Source organism: Eulemur rufifrons, chromosome 2, assembly GCF_041146395.1.
Source record: "Eulemur rufifrons isolate Redbay chromosome 2, OSU_ERuf_1, whole genome shotgun sequence".
Lineage (NCBI taxonomy): Eukaryota > Metazoa > Chordata > Mammalia > Primates > Lemuridae > Eulemur > Eulemur rufifrons.
Genome location: NC_090984.1, coordinates 57,406,756 through 57,430,944, shown reverse-complemented (window position 1 = coordinate 57,430,944; position 24,189 = coordinate 57,406,756). Strand labels below are relative to the sequence as shown.

At 37.5% G+C, this 24,189-nt stretch overlaps 1 protein-coding gene across 1 annotated transcript; it reads right to left on the bottom strand.

The window, feature by feature from the left end:
* Nucleotides 1-10,585: 10,585 nt before the first annotated feature.
* On the bottom strand, nucleotides 10,586-11,518 carry LOC138377393 (olfactory receptor 4F15-like). The gene has a single exon (XM_069462284.1). It carries the CDS (start codon nucleotides 11,405-11,407, stop codon nucleotides 10,586-10,588), a length of 822 nt encoding a protein of 273 aa, XP_069318385.1. The 5' UTR covers nucleotides 11,408-11,518.
* Nucleotides 11,519-24,189: the final 12,671 nt, after the last annotated feature.

The following is a 24,189-nucleotide window of genomic DNA, read 5'->3' as shown; positions in this document are numbered from 1 at the left end:
TGGATATTCCAATTACCTTGATTTGAACATTACACATTGTATACATGCATCAAAATATCACATGTAACCCCAAAATGTGTTCAACTATGATATTTAATTTAAAAAATAAAAGAAAAAAATCAAAAATAAATCAATAAAATGAGAATAATAATATTTCCCTTGTTTGCATGTTCCCTTATGAGAAATAAATTATATATGTAAAAATATCTAAGCTAGTACATACCACATAGTATAGCACAATAAATGGTATATATTAGATATTGAGGGCTCTCTACATGAAAGTATAGTACATTTTCAAGTATAGGAAATTATTCTTCAAATTCTGAATCCTCCATTATGATATGGTAAATAGACCTGGCTTTAAGTAAATCTCTCATGTTTATATTTGCATTCAATCACTTAAGTATATTTCCCCAAAAACAATTTTGCTCCTCAGTTTAGACACTAATCAAAGACTGCTTGTGTGACACAGGAAGAAGATTTGTTCTCTGATCAGACTATACTTCTTCCACAATGGTAAGCCCTACAATTCAAAGCCATAAATTTTAATTCCCCACATGAAAAGAAAAAATTGTATCTTTTCTGACTACTTCTGATAACATAGAATTTTTCTCTTGTCAATAAGAGTGAGAGACAGGAAAAAGGCAGAAGGGTCAGGGTAAGTGCTTGAAGGGATTTCTGAAGACCACACCCCACCCACGTATAAATTTGTGTTGACCAGCCAAGGCAAAGAAGTCAAACCATTCAATACCTGTTACTCAGGAAAACAGATTTATCCCAAACTGCCTTATTTTGTAAGAAACATAAAATTCTTCAGTTTCAGCTTCAAGTTAAATTTCACAGATGGAGAAAACAGGTAGTTATGCACATTAGAAAATCAAATGGCTACTCAAGACCCAATTCCTAGTCACAGTTATGTTCTATTTCCACTCTTACCTTCTCACTTATTCATTCTGTTAATTTAAAGTAGATTTGATTACTGTGTCACCTATCAAGAAAGACTAATGTTGTACAAAGCCAATCCTTATCCAACATGCATATAAATACACATCGGACATTGTGTGATGCATGTCATAGAAGTGGAACAAATCCTCTAAAGCATGAATTGAATAAAAAGAGATAGCCACAGTGTTGAGAGAAGGCAGCATAGTTATGTGGCATTTGAGTACAGCTGTAAAAGTTGATAAATATTAAAATATACAAATATAGGGTCTAAAGAATTCATTTCAAGCAGATTATAAAATATGAAAGCCAGTAAGTTGGGTGTACACTGAGTTAATGTTGAAGCATACAGATTCATGTAAATTGTTTTGGAGAAGAAAGGAAAATAAGATTAAAAAGGTGGTCAAGATTCATTTTTGCCTATCATTGGGAAGGTCTCAAAGATATACAGGAATTTTTAAATAAATTTAGGGAGGCAATGAAAATGTGGGTACAAAGAATTAATGATGAGCCCAGTAATTAGGGAAGATTCTGTATCTGTAAGTGTGATAGGTTCAAATAGAAGAAAGAGAAAACACAGAGAAGGAGTCCACTTAAGAGAATGTTGATTTTGCTAGCCCAACAGGGAGAAAAGAAAAAAAAAAAAAAAGAGAGAGAATGTTGAAATAGAGCAGATCTGAGGAGCTACACAGAAGAATTGGGAGTACATGGTTCTAGTTGTATAACATTTGTACCCCCATAATATTCTGAAATAAAAATAAATGAAAAATAAAAGGAGCCTAATTATGAGAACAGCAAGGGCTGAGAAGTGGAATGGTAGGAAAGGCAGAAGGTCACAAAGGAGTGAAAGGTTTCTAGGTATTGGGCAGACCAACCAGGTGGCGGGGCTGACCATAGAGCACAGGCCACACAAGAAGGCAAATGAGACTCCCCCCACCCTCAACCCCCCGCAACCCAAAAAAAAAAAAAAAAAAAAAAAAAAAGTGAGGCTAAATGGTTGGGAAAACTCGGAAAGGAGGAAGAGTAGTTTTAAAATAAACTCTGATTCTTCCCTGACATTCTTCTACAGCTTTGTTCTCATTCTTTGAGGGCTGATGTTCACTTTCCCCTGCTCATACCCTTCACTGCCATACACAGCATCTTCCCTTCACAGTGCCTGATTCCTGCTCCTTTCTGCTTCTCTAGTGCCAACAGCAAATTGCCACACAGAAGGCTGACATCACACCTACTTGAGGAAAACTTAATTTCCTCATTCCCAGACATGGACCTTGGCTCACTGATTTACTCACTATAGATTTTATTTCTGTCCCTCTCACCTACCTGTTTTGCCAAGGGAACTAAAAAAAAAAAAAAGCATTATTAAAGATCAGATAGATATAGTTCCCACAAGATCAGCCAGATCCAATATAGAATCACTACAGACACACACACATAGCTGTTTAAACAATAAGGGACCTGCTAGTTACAGCCCCAGAGGGCAGTGACCAATGTAATGCAGAAATCTGGGATTGCCAGACTGAGATCACATGGCCTGGGGAGTTATTGCCTGTGGTCGTTCTGGTTTTCCCAGAGTAGCCAAACACAGAAACTATTAATTAGGAGAAATACAGGGTATTTAATTTTCTTATGGCAAAAAGGCCTTCTGCCATTTTCTAGGGATACTTTAAATCTTTATTTTATGATGACCAATGGGTGAATTACAGAGCAACATTAAACATTGCTCTTTTAAATTTTTAATGATGTAATCATTTCTATTATGATTACCATAATTATAGTCAACTTAACCACAGAATAATATTTAAAGGTACGAGATTGACATAGGGACATAAAAGCATATAATTTTCCATGAAAAAAGTAGAGAGAATATAAGGGCAAACAGGTTTAAAGTAACATCAAAAATAACACTCTATATACATAATCTATTGAATCCTCACAACGACACTGTGAAACAGATGTTATTATTGCCACATAATCACAAATTATTTATCATCAAAAATTACACATATATTAAAAAGTTAGGCCATACATGAATTTAGGACTCTTTCAAAAATTTCCTCTTTCTCCTACACCAAACTTCTTTAAATTATAGAAAAGTCACAATGCTACCCAACAGGTTCATGAGGCACATATGACCTTGAATACAAATTTCAGGCAAATACAACAGCAAAAATAAAACTCTAGGTCAATCTCAATGATGTAAATAAATTCAGACTTCCAACCTAAGTTTCCCAACTTAAGATGCTTTTTTCTCTTTCTTCCTTTAAACCTAGAGAAACAAAAGCGTGAACTACAGCCTTACAAAGACTAGGAAATGTCTGCAATTACAAGCCACAACACATGAAGAAAACCTTATGTACAACAAAAATTGAGATAGGACAAACCTGAAAAACAAAATAAAGTGCATGTTTCTAAAGATCTTGAGCTAGTCAGGAAGCTCAGCAGTCTCTACAAAGGTAGATACACTGAGGACAAAAACCAGTCATCTTTATTTGGAACAGAAACATTGGAGCATATGACCCTCACTCCACAGAGTGACAGGGGAAAGGAGCTTAAAGAGAAACGTGGGGACTTATCACCTTTGAAATAATTAGGACTTGCGTGCGCGTGTGTGTGTGTGTGTGTGTGTGTGTGTGTGTAATGGAAGAAAAATCAAGGCAAGAGGAGGGGGAAACAGCCATATAGACTAGACAGCAATACCCATTATATAATGAAAAAAAGGATAAATCACAAGACACATGACAAAACTAACAAACATGTCTCCACTGTGAGCCAGTAGTTAACCCGGTAGCCCAGGAGAGTCATCCCAACAGATAAAAGGTGTTTTGGAGACAACATTCCAACACTCAGCAGCCTTCTATCATACCTCACTGTCATCCCTAGCTCCTCTTCACAATATCCTTTCACAAATATCTAGAATATTCAAAGACTAATAATAATATTGTACAACATAACTATGTATTATAATTTTATTATAAAAATAAAACAGGTGATGACCTATGTAAAAATACTGGAAGAAGAAAGAAAAGGGAAAATTACATAAGGTACAGAGCATACACATAATAGAAGATTATACCATGAAGTTAGTGAAAATTATAAGCAAATTTTCTAAGTCTTTTTAAAATATGCCTTTTCTAAATATATGTTCTCTGAAATGACATTTGGAAGACATGAGTGAAAAGAAATAAATAATGGGAAATATAAGGTGATAAAAAATAATCTGGCAAGGCTGGGCTCGGTGGCTCACGCCTGTAATCCTAGCACTCTGGGAGGCCAAGGCAGGAGGATTGCTCGCGGTCAGGAGTTCGAGATCAGCCTGAGCAAGAGCAAGACCCCATCTCTACTACAAATAGAAAGAAATGATCTGGACAGCCAAAAATATATATGGAAAAAAATTAGCCAGGCATGGTGGCACATGCCTGTAGTCCCAGCTACTCAGGAGGCTGAAGCAGAAGGATTGTTTGAGCCCAGGAGTTTGAGGTTGCTGTGAGCTTGGCTGATGCCATGGCACTCTAGCCCAGGCAACAAAGCGAGACTCTGTTTCAAAAATAATAATAATAATAATAATCTGACAAAATTCAATGTGCATTTAATCAAGATAACCACAATAGAAATAAGATCAGTAAAAGCAGGAAAAAACAATAGGGAGAGAAGAGATACTGCTAAAAATATGGTCAGGAACATAAATGGCAGACTCAAACATCCTGAGCAAAATGAAATAGAAAACCTAAAAGTTTAAGATATTAGAGAGAAAATATAGATTAAAATCAAATCCAACCAATGAAAAATTAGTGTTCCTTAAAAAAAAAAACCTCACAATATTTGGTTAAAAAGTATTCAAAGACAAAAGAAAACTTTTCTGAAATGAATGAAGCATTGAACCTAATGATTAAAGGGCTTATCTTGATTTAGAGAAAAAAGTGTTACAATATAGCCACATCAAGGCAGATGCATCTGAAGTTACCACACTTCACACACACAACATAAACAACCCACCCCCAAAAAAGGAAAATGGAGTTTCCATGACATTTTAATAAAGAAAATGATTAGAGAATAAACCACTAATCAAAAAGGAATAGAGATAACATTGTAGTAATGAGTATTATGAAGCCTAATATCAAACATTCATGGGGCTCGTGGTTAAAGAACAGAAAAGAAAGAAATGTTACAAACCATAGCAGTATAAGGAATAATTATATTAGTAACAAAAATAAGAAAAGAAGGATAGTAGAAATATATTCTGGTTTCTTCAATTTTCACAGTAGGAGAGAATCAACAGATTAAGTGTGATTAACTATTATTTTAAAAGATAAAGGTAATGATCAGAAGTACTAAGAATAATAAAATCAAATAAAGTTAAGTAACAAAGAGGGGAAAGGGAAGTGGGTTAAAGGGTTAAAGTGAGAGTATACTAACTTCTTTCTGTTTCGCAGTGGAGAGTCCATGGATACTACCCTTGGAGGTAAGACAAAAGTTTAAAGGATTAACTGTGTTTTATATAATGAGTAATTAAAATGAACTATAAATCTTCTAAATTGTTAAAACATGTACATACAAAACAAATAAAAACATTATATAGAGATAAATATTAATACAATGAAAATATTAAAGTGAAAGCATAAAATTCATTCATTTACTAAATTTATTGAACACCATTGTGCTGAATGCCAGTAATACCTAGTTCCTGCATATGGAGTTTTACAAACTAGTAGGGAAAGATCAAACAATCACACAAACAAAGGTAATATTGCAACCATGACTATTACTCTGAAATAAAGTAGAAATTACTATAAGAGAAGGATTTGATGTAAGTCAAGGAAGGTTTCCCTAAGGAAATAACATTGGAGCTGAGGTCTAAAGGATAAATAGAAGTTAGCTAAGAGTGGAGGACCAAGGATTCCCTGCAGAGAGAACAGTCTGTGCTCACCCGTGAGGCCAGAGAGGCCACTGGGAGTTGTGCCTGGAACCACATTGTGAGAAAGTGAGGGGAAGCGTTGTACAGGATAAGGGTGAAATAAGTAGTAGGAGACCATTCCTAATAGAATGAAGAGGTCAAAAAGATTTTAAGCAGAATGGTGATTTGACCAGACTTCACGTGTATAAATATTACTCTGGTTTCAGTTTACAAAATGGATTTGAAGGAAAGGTATAGGCAGCTGCCTACATAAGTATCGCTCTTCTCTGAAGCAGCATTGTGAAATCACAGAAAGGCAACAAACACTCAGAGTGGAAAACAAAAATGTGACGGGGTGATACAAATAACAAGATCAGAGAAGGCCCCGGGAACAATAGGCGGATAGACAGAGCACTGGGGCTCCGCACTCGCTGTGCTGGCACAGTGCAAACTGAACTGCAACTGGGCTCTTACCACCCCCACAGACTGCTTGGTTGTGCAGCTGGGGACCTGCCTGGAGTCTGTGCAGAGCTGTTGCACCAAACAGTCACGGTGGGGATCAGGCAGCAGTTAAAGACATCCTGAGCTCTCTGGTGCAGCGCTCCAGATCTGCACTGGGCTGTGGAGGGCGTGCACTGACTTGTGGCTTCTCTGAGCCATACCCGGTGACTTGAAGCCAAGCGCTTTTCCCCTAAAGCAAAGGGATCTGAGCATGGGAAATGACCCGGGAGCAGCAGGCTCTGACCTAAGAGGCTTTGGGCTACTGCTTCAGCAGGCCCTGGGTGGAGAGTGGAGAACTCCACAGTCCCTGGGCTGCAGGAACTGACACCTGCCCACCTGACTTGGCATCTGCAGGGCCCCTAAGCCTGCGGAACAACCTGCCAAGTGCGCGCCCAACTCCGCCCTCAAGGCCCCTACTTCCTTCTGGCTGGTTGGCCCTGATCCCGCCTTCCAGGTTGGATCAGAACTGCCATCCGATTCTGATCCACTTGGCCCTGCTTCTGGCTCCTCGGCCCTGCTCAGAAGCTCTGCTCCTGGCTCCTCCCCAGTCCCAGCTCTGAGGCTTTCACGTTGGAGCCCAAGACTCCACCTCTGTGCATCCAGAACCCCCACCAGGCCCGACATCATCCCCAAGTCTCCAGCACTGAACCTGGACCCCAGGACCCCACCCCAGAGCCTCCACCACTGTTGCAGGGCTGGAAAAACTGCTCCAAAGTCCAGTGCCCTGCCAGGGACCCCCCAGCCTCAAGTCACCAGTACACTGCTACCTGGTTTAAGCAAACGCACACAGCCTGAGAACCCAAGCACGTCCAGCCGCTGCTGTTACCTCTATGGAGAAACCCTGGGTAGAGCAATCCCCACAACACCAGCCTCAGTAAAGAGAGTCTCACCAGGCTCACAACTCAAACATCCTACCAACACTCAACTCAAACAGCATTCAGCACAGGCTTGAGCAGAGGCAATCACAGGTGAACAGAACAAATGAGAACAGCTGCCTTACAGGCTTCTAGTGCACACACCCCTCCTCTGCCAAGTCAACATTCCAGAGTAGGGGGTGAAAAGAGCGCCATCTAGTGACCGTCCCTTACTCTAACTAAGCAGGAGAGTTTCCAGCAAGGAACAGGAGCCCTGCAAACCTATAAGCCCTGAGTGGAGAAAAGAGGTCTCAGGTGATAAGAAACCAGCAAAAGAACCCGGGCAACATGAAAAATCAAAACAGATAAACACTCTGAAGAGATCACAGTGGAACTACAGAAGTGAACTCCAACTACAAGGAAATTGTCAAAGTGACTGAAATGGAATTCAGAATATGGATGGCAAATAAGATGAATGGAATTGAAGATAAAGTTGAAACCCAACAAAAAGAAATCCAAAAAAAACTCAGGAAATTAATAAAAAAAAGTCACTAAAGAACTAGACAAAATTAGGAAAGATATTACAGAACTTAAAGAAATGAAAGCGTCATTCAGAGATTTCTAAAATGCAGCAGAAATTTTCAGCAACAGATTAAACCTAGGAGAAGAAAGAATCTCAGAGCTTGAAAACAAGGCTCTCAAGCTAACTCAATCATTTAAAGAGGCAGAGAAGAGAACAACAAAGGTAGAGCAATCACTTAGAGAGGTATGGGACTATGCTAAGTGAACAAACATACAGATTATAGGTATCCCTGAGAAAGAACAAAGCACTAAAAGCCTGGAAAATCTATTTAAGGGAATTATTGAGGAAAACTTCCCTAGTACCACCAGATATTCAGACATCCAGATACAAGATGGTAATCGAACTCTGGGAAGATTCATAGCAAATAGGACATCTCTAACACACACAGTCATCAACCTGGCCAAAGGAAAAATGAAAGAGAAAATTCTACAAAGCAGCTAGACGTAAGCAACAACTGACCTACAAGGGAAAACCCATCAGGATAACAGCAGGCGTCTCAGTGAAAATCTTACAAGCCAGCAAGGAGTGGGCCCCCATCTTCAATCTTCTTAAACAGAACAACTGCCAGCCTAGAATTTTGTATCCTGCAAAACTAAACTTCTCCTGTCTACCTTTTGCCTGCCCAAAACAGGACTCTAATCTGATTGTGGGTCAAAAGACCATCATTCCAGAGAGGGCCCTGCCCTATATCCTAGAAGAAGGAATCCTGCACAGAGAGGCCAGGAAGGATCTGAACAGACAGGCCTTCCTGGGTTTGGAAGGTGTACTTTCTGTTCACATTTCTACACCGTTGTCAACGATGCATATATAACAAAGCCTCCATAAAAACCCAAGAGGACAGGGTTCAGAGAGCTTCCCGATAGCTGAACAAGAGGAGGTTCCTGGAGAATGGCCCTGGGAGGGTATGAAAGCTCCATATCCCTTACCTTGCCCTACACATCTTTTCAACTGTATCTTTTGTAATATCTTTATAATAAACCAATAAGTGTGCTTCCTTGAATTCTGTGAGCTGCTCTAGAAAATTAATTGGACCCATGAAAAAGTTGTGAGAACCCAAACTTCTTAATCAGTCAGAAGTTCTGTAGGTCCACACTTGTGACTGGTGGTGGGGGGACGGCAGTCTTGGGAACTGAGCCCTCACCCTGTGGGATCTAACGCTATCTCCAGGTAGCTAGTGTGAGAAATGAATTAGAGGACTTCCAGCTGATTTCAGCTGCTTGTTGTATGGGAAAATAAACCCCTGCATTTGGTCACAGAATAATTTTTCTGTGTTGATGATTGTTGTGCTGCAAGAGCAGAAGAAAAATACGCTTTGAGAGTTTTCCCCAAATAGCCTGGGTTTAAACCCAAATCTACCATTTACTAACATTAGGCAAGTTATTTGACTTCTCTGTGCCTCCATCAACCAATCTGTACAATGAGGGTGATAAAACTATCCATCTCAAGGACCACTGTGAGTACAAATGAATTAATACTGAGAACAGTGCCTTACATATAGTATGTACTCTGTAAATATTTCTCTTTTTTTTACCAATGACATGAAGAAGGAGGTAGTAAACTATAAAATCTTTAGTTCTGCGGGTGACGCAAAGCAATGAAAATACACACCAGAATACAATGAAAAGATAAGATCATGGAGACACATTATAAGATACCTTTGTGAGTGTATAAGACTTTTAGAAGATAAAACAAACTTTATTTTTAAGTTGATTGACTTTTGGAGTCAATCAACTGTAACAATGGTAACTGTAACAAATGGTTACAGTCAAGGAAAGGAACCCTGACTAACTTAAATTGAAAAAGCCTTTTCAAATACCATCTCATTTAAGTGTCATCATAAACCTATGAGTTCTATTGCCACCTTTGAAGAAACCGAATTTCAGAGAGTGTTAAAGTGGCTTGGTAAGATAACACACTAAGTGAGTTAATGCTATTGGGACCAGAATCTCTGTATTTTAACTGAAAATTTTGTGCTATACTATACTGCCTTTCATTTTGGACTCTTGTTATAACACCAAGAATGTGATATTTGGGGAAATAGACAAATCTATATGTTTGGCACAATCTACTTCAGGAATTAGCAAATTATAGCCATTGGGTCAAATATGGTCTGCCTCCTGTTTTTGTAAATAAAGTTTTATTGAAACTCAGCCATGCCTATTCATTTATGTGTTGTCTGTGGCTATTTTCACATTACAACAGCAGAACTGAGTGTTTGCAACAGAGGCCATGTAGCCCACAAAACCATGGCTATTTGAAAACCTGCCCTTTTAAGTAGAAAACACTCTCTAACCTATGGAACAAAGCATGATGTGTGGATTAGAAGTATAAGTGACCACAAATCCTAAAGATGACTGCTACATTTTACTCGTATCCAAAAGGCCGAGATAATAATGCAGAACAAATAAAAAGGGAAGTATGGGATGCAAACAGATAGTAAAGCATGATGTTAACAAGTATATCAGTTATAGGGCAGGACAGCTTGAAAAGTGCAGTACAGTTATACTGAGAAACAAATTTATTTACAACATTATTTAATATATGTGAACAATATTATTAGCATGGTTACTGGGGAACTGAAAAGTAAGAGGTAATATAATCTTTGATTTCTACAGGTTGTATAAAAAAATCCTTCTTTCTCTTCAAGGAAAAATGTCACACATTTTTCAGTGGGAACAAAATAGACCCACCATATGGCAATGATGGTCTGTGAACAATAAAAGTGATGCATAGTAGAAAGTCCCTTCTTTATGAGGTTTGCCTATTATGAACTTTCAATAGTCACTTGGAAATACTGTGTTTCAATAAAGCCATTTAAGTGATTATTCTAAAACCCATAAACTGACTGAACACTCTCCTAATTGCTATCTTCATCTCTCTGTTCCTGAATGTGTAGATGACTGGATTTAGAAAAGGAGTCAAAACTGCATCAAATATGGCTAGAAATTTATCCAGAGGTGTTGAAGGAGATGGCCACATATAGAAAAAAATCAGTGGACCAAAGAATAAAACCACAACAGTAATATGAGCTGACAGAGTGGAAAGAGCCTTTGATGAACCCTCTGAGGAGTGTTTCTGAAGCATGGCCAGGATGAAGATGTAAGAGAGGATAAGCAAGAAGAAAGCACCCAAGGAAATGAACCCACTATTAGTAGTTACCATGAACTCCAGTTTATAGGTATCTGTGCAAGCAAGTTTGATGAGCCGAGGTATGTCACAATAAAAGCTGTCCAATACATTAGGGCCACAGAAAGGCAAGTTTACAACAAAAGCCAACTGAATGAATGAGTGAATGAGACCAATGGCCCAGGCAACCACTAAAATCAGAATGCACATTCGCGAGTTCATGATGGTCAGGTAGTGGAGAGGCTTACATATAGCCACGTATCTGTCAAACGCCATGGCTATAAGCAGCACTATTTCTGTGCCCCCAACAGCGTGGCTAAAGAAGATCTGAGCTATACAGCCTTCAAAAGAGATGACTTTTCGCTTCCTGAATAGATCACAAATCATCTTGGGTGCCGCAATGGAGCAAAATATGAGATCAATGACAGAGAGGTTGGCCAGCAAAAAATACATGGGGGAGTGCAGGTAAGGGTCAGAGGTTACAGTGACCACTATCAGGAGGTTTCCCATGATACTGGACACATACAAAAGACAAGAAAAGAAAAAAATGAAAATCTGGATCTCCCAGGAATTTGAGAGTCCCAGGAACACAAATTCAGACACTACAGAATGGTTGGCTTTATTTATTGGCTCATTTGGGAGGTTCACTCCCATGTTGCCTAAAGAGGAAAAAATGAGAAAATTAAAATTAATCATATTATATTAATAGTATCTATTTAAAAGTATATAAAGTATAGAAGTCAAACATTACCTGAGCACTGAATAACATTTTTTTTGGCCACTAATGCCATTGTTACATATGACAGTAAGTGAATTGCCACTTAGGCTTGCTAACTCCGAGCTATTTTTTGCTCTGGGTAAACTGAGCTTGTTCTAAAAGGACGCTTTCAATCTTTTGTTCTCTAAGACTTTCCTCCACCATGCTTTCTTTTGCTTTTCTTAATTAAAGGACATTAAAGTTACAAACTATGACTCTGTTGACATTTGCTCTCTACACAACATAATTTCTGTTGCAGATTCACATGGATTTGGTCAGTCTCCCAGAAGAGCTTCTTATACATTTTAAAGTTTAAGTTGAAGAAAACAGAGAAAAAGAGTGTCCTACTAATAAAGCCACAGAAATAAAATAGAATTTCTGATCCAGTCACATCAGTAGCATATCTAAATTAGCTAAGACATGATACTTGAGAATTCAACATTTCTCTTTTTTGGCCATTCTTATGCTTCATCATTCGGACAATCCAAAACTTCTTCCCTGCTCCCAACTGAGCTTTCTGATTCTTTGTTTTAAGCCTACATCCACTTGTCTGTTTCTCTATAAAAGTAAATATACAAAAAATAAAAAAATAAAATAAAAGTAAATATACAAGTGTTATTAGGAACCCTCTCATATAAATCCTTACTGTACTTGAATTAAATAATCAGACTAAGTTATCCATTCCTTTCACCTTTCCTCTAAGGTCAATTTCCATGCCCCTGGATTCCTAAATTTGTTATTTTTTCCTGAAACTTATCTACTTCTATTTTACATTGTAGTGGCCAAAATCAGAGAGGAAAAAAACACAATTAAATGCCCAATAAATATACTATCATAGCATAAGAATTAATTCCCCCATCAATACCATTCTAGCAGTGTTTCTTCATCACAGCTGAAAATGATGATAGGTCTGCAATCAGGCATGCAAGTGAGGGCAGGTGAGCTCTTAGAAAGACAGTTTACCAGTCAATCCTTCTCCAAATGCTGTGTATATAATTTGGTTTTGGTCCCAAGAAATGCCATAACACACTAGTCTCTAACGGACTTCTTCCTGTTTTAACTTTTCTGCAAAGACAGAAATAAAACAGAGCAAGTGGTATTGACTTTTATTGATGTCACTCTTATTAAACAGGTTAAGGAGATAAAAAATTAATAAATCCTTTTCTAAGTCATCATTTGAACCCCCAAATCCCTTGCCTATGCTGAAAACACTGTATTGTGCTGATCTTGACTCTCCTTCATAGTCTTAGTTTCACCCTGGAAACTCATGATACATTTCCAAGATCACGTAAAAAGCAAAGTCAGTTATTTGCCTTTCTCCACAGTCTGCAGCCCTTTATGTACCACCTAATGTGACCTCTTCCTTCTTCCCTACACTATAACCTACCCAACCACAACCAAAAACTTATCTAATAGCTATAAATGAAAATTCTGCCACTATACTATTTTCTGAAACTGAATTGAATAGATCAAGTCACTTTTTTCCTGTTGTTATCTTGACTTTATATCTTTCACCTACCTCTTTGGAGACCACAAAATCATCACGTAATTAGAGTATCTTGGTAACTGAGCTTCTGCTTGTGCCACTGCTATTAAATAAAAAGCTGAAAGAATAAAAAAAAGTAGTTAATTAACAGCACAGAAGAATAATGACCAGGTACTGCTGTAGAAACCGGATTTGCCAACTCTGCTCATGTGATCAGGGAAACTGTCCCTAGAACCTGATTGGCTTGGTAAGAACAACCAAAAGAATAAATCTTTTAACAAGTCACTGGGGAGGAAACAAAACTGAAATTAGATGTTTTAGGAGCATCACCTTTAGCAATTTTATCTGCCAATTCTGACTTGGTCATTGGTGGTTTAAAATAAAGCAGAATGCCTGGGGAGTGTGAACACATTTAATCAAAATCATGTGGATTTCACTACAAATTTCAATCAGGTTAAGCACACACAAGGCAGAATAGGCAGTAGAAATTACCTGAATCTCTTTCACATTTAAAAAATGGCATATAATGTACAATCTCTAAAATGACAACAAAAGTCAATTAAAAAAAAAAAGCTCAAATGATTGTGAGTCCCTTGATAGCTAGGACCTAGAAATGAAGTTTATTCGTTCAGCCCATTCTTGACTATTACCCATATGCCAGTCCCTGCCCAAGTAGCTTAGAGCTCAGGAGGCATATACATACAAATGAAGTATGAATCCAATCTGATAATAGCTCTACTAAAGTCACATTCAATGCTGTGGGTAGGAACACAGAAGAAAGAACCCCTAAATCTACCTGGGAGGAACTAGGTAGATTTCCTAGGGAAAGTAATACTTAAGTAGAGGCTGAAGAGAAAGAGTTATGAGGGGAGGAGGGGTTAATTACAAGAAGAACTAATAGCATGCAGAATGAGGTGCAGCATGCTATGGCATGTTTGAGAAACTATAGTGGTTTAGTACTAAAGGAATATTAAGTACAGGGTAGAGAGTGGTAAAAGAAGAGTCAGATATGTACACCTGAAACTGTGAAACTTCTAGAAGAAAACATTGGGGAAATGCTCCAGGACATTTGTCTGGGCAAAGATTTCTTAAGTAAAACCTCAAAAGCCCAGGCAACCAAAGCGAAAATTGACAAATGGGATTGTATCAAACTAAAAATAAGGTTCTACACAGCAAAGGAAATAATCAACAAATGGCAGAGAAAACACACAGAATGGGAGAGAATATTTGCAAACTACTCATCTGACAAGGGATTAATAACTAGAATATGTAAGGAGCTCCAACAACTCAACAGAAAAAGAATCAAATAATCTAACATGTTGGCGTGGGTGTGGAGAGATAGGTACACTCATACACTGCTGGTGGGACTGTAAACTAGTGCAGACCCTGTGGAAAGCAATGTGGAGATACCTTAAACAGATTCAAGTCGACCTACCATTCGATCCAGCAATCCCATTATTAGGCATCTACCCAGAAGAACAAAAGTCATTCTATAAAAAAGACACCTGCACCCGAATGTTTATAGCAGCACAATTCACAATCACAAAGATGTGGAAACAACCCAAATGCCCATCCATTCATGAATGGATTAGCAAAATGTGGTATATGTATACCATGGAATATTACTCAGCTATTAGAAATAATGGCGATATGGCATCTCTTTGGTTCTCCTGGAGAGAGTTGGAACCCATTCTATTAAGTGAAATATCCCAAGAATGGAAAAATAAGCACCACATGTACTCACCAGCAAACTGGTTTCCCTGAGTGCACATTTGGGAATAACACCAATTGGGTATTGGACAGAGGTCAGGGCTAGGTGGAAGGGATGGGTGTATACCTACTCGTTGAGTGCAATGCGCACTGTCTGGGGAATGGACATGCTTGAAATTCTGACTGGGGGGGATGGGGTGGGGGGAGGGGAGGAGTGCACACCTACATGATGAGTGTGATGTGCACTGTCTAGGGAATGGACACAACTGAAGCTCAGACCCGGGGGGATGGGGAGGCATGGGCAATGTATATAGCCTGATCTTTTGTACCCCCATAATGAGCTGAAAAACAAACAAAAAATAAAAAAATAATAATAATAATAATAAAATGGGCAAAAGATCTGAATAGACATTTCTCAAAAGAAGACATGCAAATGGCCAACAGGTATATGAAAAAATGGCCAACATCATTAGTCATCAGAGAAATTCAAATCAAAACTACAATGAGATATCATCTCACTCCAGTTAAAATGGCTTTTATCAAAAAGACAGGCAATAACGAATGCTGGCAAGGATGTGGAGAAAGAACTCTTGTACACTGTTGGTGGGAATGTAAAATAGTGCAACCACTGTGGAGAACAGTATGCAGGTTCCTCAGAAAACTACAAATAGAACTACCATATGATCCAGCAATCCCACTGCTGGGTATATACCCAAAAGAAAGGGAATCAGTATATTGAACATATATCTACACTTTCATGTTTATTGCAGAACTATTCACAATAGCCAAATATGGAATCAACCTAAGTATACATCAATGGATGAATGGATAAAGAAAATGTGGTATATATACACAATCAAATATTACTTAGCCATAAAAAAGAATGAAATCCTGTCATTTGCAACAACATGGGTGGAACTGGAGGCAATTAAGTGAAATAAGCCAGGCACAGAAAGGCAAATATCGTATGTTCTCACTCATATATGGGAGCTAAAAAATTGATCTCATAGAGTTAGAGAGTAAAATGTTTATCAGAGGCTGGGAAGGGTAGCATGGAGGGGGAGGTAAAGAAAGTTTGGTTAATGGGCACAAAAATACAGATAGATAGAAGAAATATGATCTAGTATTCAGTATCAAAATAGGATGACTATAGTTAATAGTGATTTATTGTGTATTTAAAAATGTCCAGAATAACAAGGAAGAAAAAGGCAAAAAGGAAAAGAAAATAGTCTCAATTGCAAAATAATAATAATAATAATGTGTCCAACCAGAGCAACTGAATCACACTCTCTGGGATGTGGGCCAAAAGTCTTAGTATTTTTCAGAAGTGCCTCAGATAATTCTCATGCACAGCTATTGCAAAAAACCACTACTCCACTCTCTGCTCCTCTTTATACTCCCATAGCATCTTTTGCATACTTTATCACTACAGCCACCTGTGATATTGAAACTATCTGTCTCTCTCTCCATGTCCTGCAGATGGAAGCTCTTCAAGGACAGAAATGTTGCCTTATTTTCCTCTATATCTCCAGTGTCTTGTACATTTTCTGGCACATATTAAATATTTGTTTAACTGAACAAAGCTGAAATATAAAGTATAAAATTAGGCCAAAGCTAAAATGTAAAAAAAAGGGTAAAAATATTTTTAAAATAGAATTGTAGGAAATGACTATGAGAGGAACATAAGCAAATGTTAAATATAAGGAAATTACACAGGTACGCCTCAAATATGTGAGCCAACTAATCCAAGACATCATACTAAGGAGCTATTTCTTGGGGCTTGTTCATGCACAAATACTCATGTCAGGGTCCCACCAGGAAAAAAATACCACATTCAAATGGAGTCAATGAGGAAATCTAATCTACAATGGTGCAGACAGCATTAAAGGAAATCAACAAGGAATAGCAAAGTATCCAGGACTAGCTTACAACAGGAAGCCATTGCTATCCCCAATGCTGAGGGGCAGTGGGAAGAAGCAGTACCAGAAACCAGAGAAAGAGCTGCAATAGCAGAAGAAGGCTACCAACGAGAGCTAAGGGCTTTGGTTAGAGTACTTGCTAACACAAAGCTCGGATGGGAGGAAACTGGGGGAATAAATACCGTGATTTCGCTGTCTTCCAGTCCTCCAAATTTCTGCCATAGCCTCCATTAGCTACACCCAAGCAAAAGCCAGAGGACAAGAGCCACCCATTGATTTAGTCCATCAAATTCAGTATTACAGGGCACAGAGCAGAACAAACATTGTGAAAATTCGATATGGAAGAACGAGTAGAGAACGGCCATCAGAATAGTTTATCTAACCATTCCTCCATTAGTGAATGTGTTTACGAATTTTTACCTTTACAGGTAACAATAGACAAATTTCTTTACACGTCTTCTTGTACACATGTGTACGTTATTTAATACTTCCAAAGGATATATAATGAGAAGTAGAATTGTTGGGAAATATTTTTAATGTATACTACTAGTCTCATATGAAAGTGCCCCCCATGACCACAGGTGCTATTTAATTGGTCAACAGAAAGAATACATTCACATATTTACTTGTGTGAGATACTTACCAATTAGGGCAAAGGATAAATTACATTAGCTGGTGGACATAGCTTATTGATAACTTCCTTTCTGCTGGGTTGGTGGATTCATGACCATTAAAGAGTGGAACTATCAGACCTAAAGAACACTGAATGTCCTCATTCTAGGGCTTATATCCCGCATGAACCCAAGAATATTTCATCAGCATCTTAGTCAAAAAATCTACACTCTGTCATGTCACTTAGACCTTGTTTCCAGGTTCCAAGAGTGAAATCTCGCATTTTGTCACAGAGCTGAGGAACTTTCCAATCCATGTCTTGCAAACAATATATCATGTCCCACCCAGTATATAGGCTTTTAGCCTAGAGAATTGATTTAATTAGAAATTCCCTGATCAAGTTAATAGTAAAGTTGAGCAATGTTCATATTGATTACTTCTTTATTTTAAAGTTTTGTTGTTTTTTTTGTTTGTTTTTTTTTTTTTTTTTGAGACAGAATCTTGCACTGTTGCCCAGGCTAGAGTGCAGTGGCATCATCATAGCTCACCAGCAACCTCAAATTCCTGGGCTCAAGCAATTCTCCTGCCTCAGCTTCCCAAATAGCTGGGACTACAGGAGCATGCCACCACACCAGCCTAATTTTTCTATTTTTTGTAGACATGGGGGTCTCATTCTTGCTCAGGCTGGTCTCCAACTCCTGGCCTCAAGCAATCCTCCCTCCTTGGCCTCCCAAAACTGCTAGGATTATAGGTATGAGCCACCACGCTGGCCCCCTTAAACTCTTTAAAATGTCTCAAAATATAGAATGATTCTATATCTTTTGGTTTTGGGTGGGGTTTTTTGGGTTTTTTTGTCTTTAAGGGACAGAGTCTTTAAAGGGCAGAGTCTTACTTTGTCACCCAGGCTGGAGTACAGTAGCATAGCATGACCATAACTCACTGTACCTTTGACCTCCTGGGATCTACGGCTAATTTTTTTTTTCTTTTTCTTTTTCTTTCTTTCTTTTTTTTTTTTTTTTTTTTCTTTTTTAGAGACAGAGTCTCATTATATTTCCCAAGTTGGTCTCTAACTCCTGGCCTCAAGCAATCCTCCCACCTTAGCCTTTCGAATTGCTGGGATTAAAGGCATGAGCCTACACATGGATCTAAATCTTATGTATAAAATTCTTGTATCGGTTAGGATCCCAACAGGAAAAAATGGCACATTAAAAGAGACTATATGAGAAAAATCTAATTTACGAAGATGTAGAGCATTTTTGTAAATAGGCACAATCTAACTCTAGATTTTTTCCTTGGGTTTTGTTAATGAACCCACAAGAGGGGTGGTTCAAAGTTGCTGGCCACACAGCCAATTACAGAGACAATAAGGACTGTCAAAGAAGAAAGAATTTATTTCAGGAGATGCATCTACTGGGAGGAGGGAGGTATGAACTGTCTCCCTGATCAACAGGGTCAGGGGTTTTTTTGGAGGTAAAATGAATAAGGTACAAGGGGAGTGAGCATCATTACATGTTTGGGGTGAAATGCAGCGCACACAAGTACGGTAAGAAATCATGCTAGTACATACATCCCATGATCAAAAAATGGTGGATAAGTCCCTCCCAGGGTGGGGATTTTAGTATTATAATGAGCTAGGGGTTAAAATTGGTCATTTTTTCAGCCTTATGCACAGGCTATGTGTCTTGGGCACAATCTTTGGTAGAGAATCACTTCTCTTCTCTGGACAAATAGGTAATATCACCTAAATGCACATTTGGGAATGACACCAATTGGGTATCAGACTGAGGTAGGGGGTGGGGAGAGGGGATGGTTGTATACCTACATGATGAGTGCGTTGCGCACCATCTGGGGAATGGTCACGCTTAAATGTGCTGACTCGGGGGGATGGGGGTGGGGGGAGGGGATGGGGTATAACTACATGATGAGTGCAATGCGCACTGTCTGGGGAATGGACACGCTTGAAGCTCTGACTCGGGGGGATGGGCGGTACATGGGCAATATATATAACCTGAACTTTTGTACCCCCATAATAAGCTGAAATAAAAAAAAAATAAAAATAAATAAATAAAAAAAATTTAAAAATGTATTATAGCAATAAAATTTACATAACATAAAATTTACCATCACACCTTGTTTTAAATTAAAGAAAATAAATTCGTGAAATGTGAAAATTGAGACTCTTAAAAAAAACAAAAAAAAAATAAGACTTTATAATTATCGCTTGACAACAAAGAGGCTCCACTGTTTCTAAAAAAAACTAAAAAAAAATACATCAATACAACAAAAAGTTATAAAATTCTAGTCAATAAATCTTACTGACCTAAAAACTTAAAACATAAAAAAAAAACTACAAAAAAACCTATCAAAAAATGTTTTCTTATTTATACAGCCAGTTACAGTTTGTCTCTTAAAAGATTCAAAGTGTTCACTGTGCTTCAGCCCATTTATGAAACATTGGCACAGTCAGAATCACGGAATTGGTAAAATAGAGAGGTCTTGAAGAGCATTTCCAGAGGAATTCATTCAGTCCTAGAAACTGAATTCATCAAAACATAATTGGAACCAGCTTACCATCTTGCTGGTTCCCTCAGCAGTGAGATAAATGACACGTGATAACTTTATATGAGCTGTGTTTTTAACTTTTTAAAAATTATATTTTGACCACTCTAAAGATCTCATCAGAATATCCAGGTGGACACATCTTCTGGAGCCAATTAAATGTGTTTCCCAAACAATGCACCTTGTGGATTGTTTAAGCTCAAGCATATTTCTTCATGCTTCCCATAACAAATATCAAATAATAGCAAAACTTTACCTTCACTGACACTCTGATTTCTGTTTTGTTTTTCTTGCTTTTGGCCAAATTTAATTCTGGTTCTGATTTGTACATGTCCAATAGGTAATTCCTCATTGGTGACAGCAAAAATTACAAATTTGATTTTGTGATTTGATCATGTGGTAATCTCTATAGGAATAGTGGAGACTTATTGCCTATTAGATGAGAGATGATCGAGAATGTGGTTTGTTAGTTTGCTTTTTTAAAAAATCTGTGTGTTGTGCAAGGATTTCTCTTGACTTAACTAAAAGTAGAATAGCTCTTAGAGGACCGGTGTGAGATTTTATGTATTTGTCTATACTTTCAACTTTTTTGTAAATCTGAGTCTTGAACTGTAGCTGAAGTTGTAGAACTAAGACTAGGAGATTTATGTGAGACTGTATTTCATAACTGAGAAGACTTTTTCTCTCAAATGTGTAATGTGAAATATTTTCCTACTCCAAGGATATACTAATAAATTAGATATAAAACCTCTTCAAGGATCTCTGTTAGTATTTCTTTATAGAAATGAATAAGTGCTTACTTAAATCTAATATTCCCTAAATTCCCAAGAAATAGAAGAAAACTGAATGTCTACTATTCTAAATATGCCAATTTTTTCAGAAAAAAATTCTCACAAGAATTACCAGCTCAGAGCATTTTTATATAAGAATCCAAATTCAAATAATCAAAATTGGATAGCATAGACGATTTGATAATATTTTTATATAATAGCTATAGGTCTTCTCTCTGATATTATCATAATGGAGTTTAAAGCAAGCATTTAAAATTATCAAAAATGTAAAATTATTTGTTTAATCAATTAAAATTATAAAAGTTTTATAGCTTTTCCACTGAGATACAACTTCTAAGACCATTACTTGTCCTAACACTTTGTTTTGGTGTTTTATACAGTAATAGTGGATAGTCATTGAATGATTTTTAAATAAGATTGCATGTGAATATTGAAACATTGATCATGGAGGAGCAAGTATGTGTGTGTGTATGTGCGTGTCACTTTATTTATACCTTTATAGTGTATCTATATCTTCAAATCATGTTATCATAGTAAGTATATTTATTTTTGCTACTTTAAGAATAACATTTACTGCCTTTAAGAAGATTCAAATAGGGTATCTATGGCAGTAAAGAAAGGAACACTTATATACTGTTGGTGGAACTGCAAATTAGTACAACCTCTATGGAAAACAGTGCAGAGATTCCTCAAAGAACTAAAAGTTGACCTACCATTTGATCCAGCAATCCCACTACTGGGTATTTACCCAAACAAAAGAAGTCATTTTATCAAAAAGATACCTGCACATGTATGTTTATTGCAGCACAATTCACAATCATAAAGATGTGGAATCAACCCAAGTGCCCATCAATTCATGAATGGATTAACAAAATATGGTATATGTATACCATGGAGTACAACTGAGCCATGAGGAAGGATGACTTAATGCCTTTTGCAACAATTTGGATGGAACTGGAAACCATTATCCTAAGCGAAGTATCTCAAGAATGGAAAAACAAACACCACATGTACTAATGTTAAATTAGAACTAATCGATGAGCACACATGTGCACAGAGGGAACTAAAATTTAATGGAAATCAAGCAGGGGGGAGGGGGGAAGAGGGAATGAGTGAAAACCTACCTAATAGGTACAATGATGAGCACACTTATAACCATGACTCAAGCATTATAAAAGCAATCCATGCCCAAAGGAAAAAAAGACATTCTAAAATAAAGACGTCTGCACTTGAATGTTTATGGCAGCACAATTCACAATTGCAAAGATGTGGAAACAACCCAAGTGCCCGTCAATACATGAGTGAATTAATAAAATTTGGTATATGTATACCATGAAATACTACTCAACTATAAAAAAAACAATGAGGAACTAGCACCTCTTATATTATCCTGGATAGGGCTTGAACCCATCCCTCGAAGGGAGGTATCATAAGAATGGAAAAACAAGCACCACATGTACTCGCCATCAAATTGGTACTAACCAATCAACACTAAGGTGAGCACATGGAAGTAATATTCACTGGGTGCCCGTCAAGTGGGAGGCAGGGATGGGGGTGAGTAAACTCACAAATAATGGTGTGGTGAGCACTGTATGGGGGAAGGGCATGCTTGTAGCCCTGGCTTGGGGGAGGCAAAGGCATTACATGTAACCAAAATGTTTGTACCCCCATAATATTCTGAAATTTAAAAAAAAGCAATCCATGTCACCAAAAATATTTATACCCCTGTAATACTTTGAAATTTTAAAAAAGAATTATATTTTGAGTGCTCATGAGTTTTGCTGGTCTACTAAAATAAGTGAATATGTCAGACAATTCTCAATTTTCCACCTTTGAGTGGACAAAGACTCTCTCATTGACCAAAATTTAGTCAGACTTTTCTAATCTTTCTTCTCAGCTAACCCTCAACCTTGGCCGTCTTCCCTACTGGACCTGCATAATGCAATTTTAGCAAGAATTCTGCTAAGTCAGTGTAGAAATAATCCTTCACATTTCATATCTGATTACCCTAGATGGCTGGTCAAATTCCCAACCTCACCTTTGCCTGACTGCAGCAAGAATCCGGTTAGGTCTGTTTAGCAAGAATTCTCCCTACCCTTGATGTCTCCTATTAATAATTTTTCATCCATTGACAACACAACCTGCTCCTTAGCCATAAATCCCCATTTGTTCTTGTGTTGGGAACTGAGCCCAATCCTATACTAAGGCCTCCTTTCCCCTATCATAATTCCTGAATAAAACCATTTTTATCACATAACTATTGTCAGGCTCTAGTTTTCTTTAACAAGTACTCTTTATGAGATAAAAGTTAATTTTTTTGATTAAAGTCATAATTAATATGGTTGATTGAAACCAAAAGTAATAGCCAAAACACATGACTAATATGCAACGAAATAGGATCTGGTTTTCTTTATCCAGGAGAAAAAAAGGTAGATTCATCCAAAAATAAAATGTCTTGTTATTCCCAAATGTGAAAGTGAAAGTCAATAGCAAACGACAAGACCCAATGGATAGAGAAAGATGTAGAAGGTTCAGGAAGTGAATTCTATTTGCCCTGATTACATATATACATTAACTTCAAATAATGAATCTGAATAGAAGTAATGACATATGTTAAAATTTTGACAAAGTTTACGCAGCTTAGCTTTGATGAGCCTACTAAAAAATCTTAAGAATGCTTTATTGTCAAATATTACATTAACACAAGGCTAGAATTTGATTTTCTCTCTATTTGAATGACATGACAAATTTTTTCTTTCTTCTTTTAAAGATGCAGTAAATATTATTCTTTGCCTTCTGTGTAATCTTCCCAGTAGTCAGAGATTCTATACTTCACAGGAATAATTTTTTGTGCTTTCTATTGACTTTATATGCTCCGTTATTAAAAAAAAAAAAAAAAAAAGAATAGTTGTTTGCCTATGAAAAAGCAAAAGTTGCTTCTACTATGTTTATTTTAAATTTATTTTTACTCTAATAAATAGATAACTATAGTACAACCATTTCTGTTCTTATCTCACCTATACTACCCATTGTTCCGCTGTGGTTTGATTTGTGTCCAATAGGTATGCTGAGGTTCTAACACTGAGTACCTGTGAATGTGCCATATTGGCAAACAAGTTTTGTACAAATATAGTCAATTTAAGATGAGATCATACTTGATTATAGTGGATTAGGGAGAGATTTCTCCCTGTTCTGAAGGACTTAAAGTGCCTACCATCTTACATATTTCTTTTTTTTTTTTTTTATTTCATCTTGTTATGGGGGATACAGAATTGCAGGTTACATACGTTGCTCCTGTACCGCCTTTCCCCCCAAGTCAGAGCTCCAGGCGTGTCTGTTCCCCAGGTCGTGCGCATTGCACCCATCATGTAGGTATATATCCCTCCCTTCCCCACCCCCCTTCCCGAGTCAGCACCTTCAAGTGTTACCACTCCCCAAACGGTGCGCAATGCACTCAT

Coding starts and splice junctions, on each gene's coding strand:
- LOC138377393 (XM_069462284.1), bottom strand. CDS start 11,407: ATGGGAAACCTCCTGATAGTGGTCACTGTAACCTCTGACCCTTACCTG.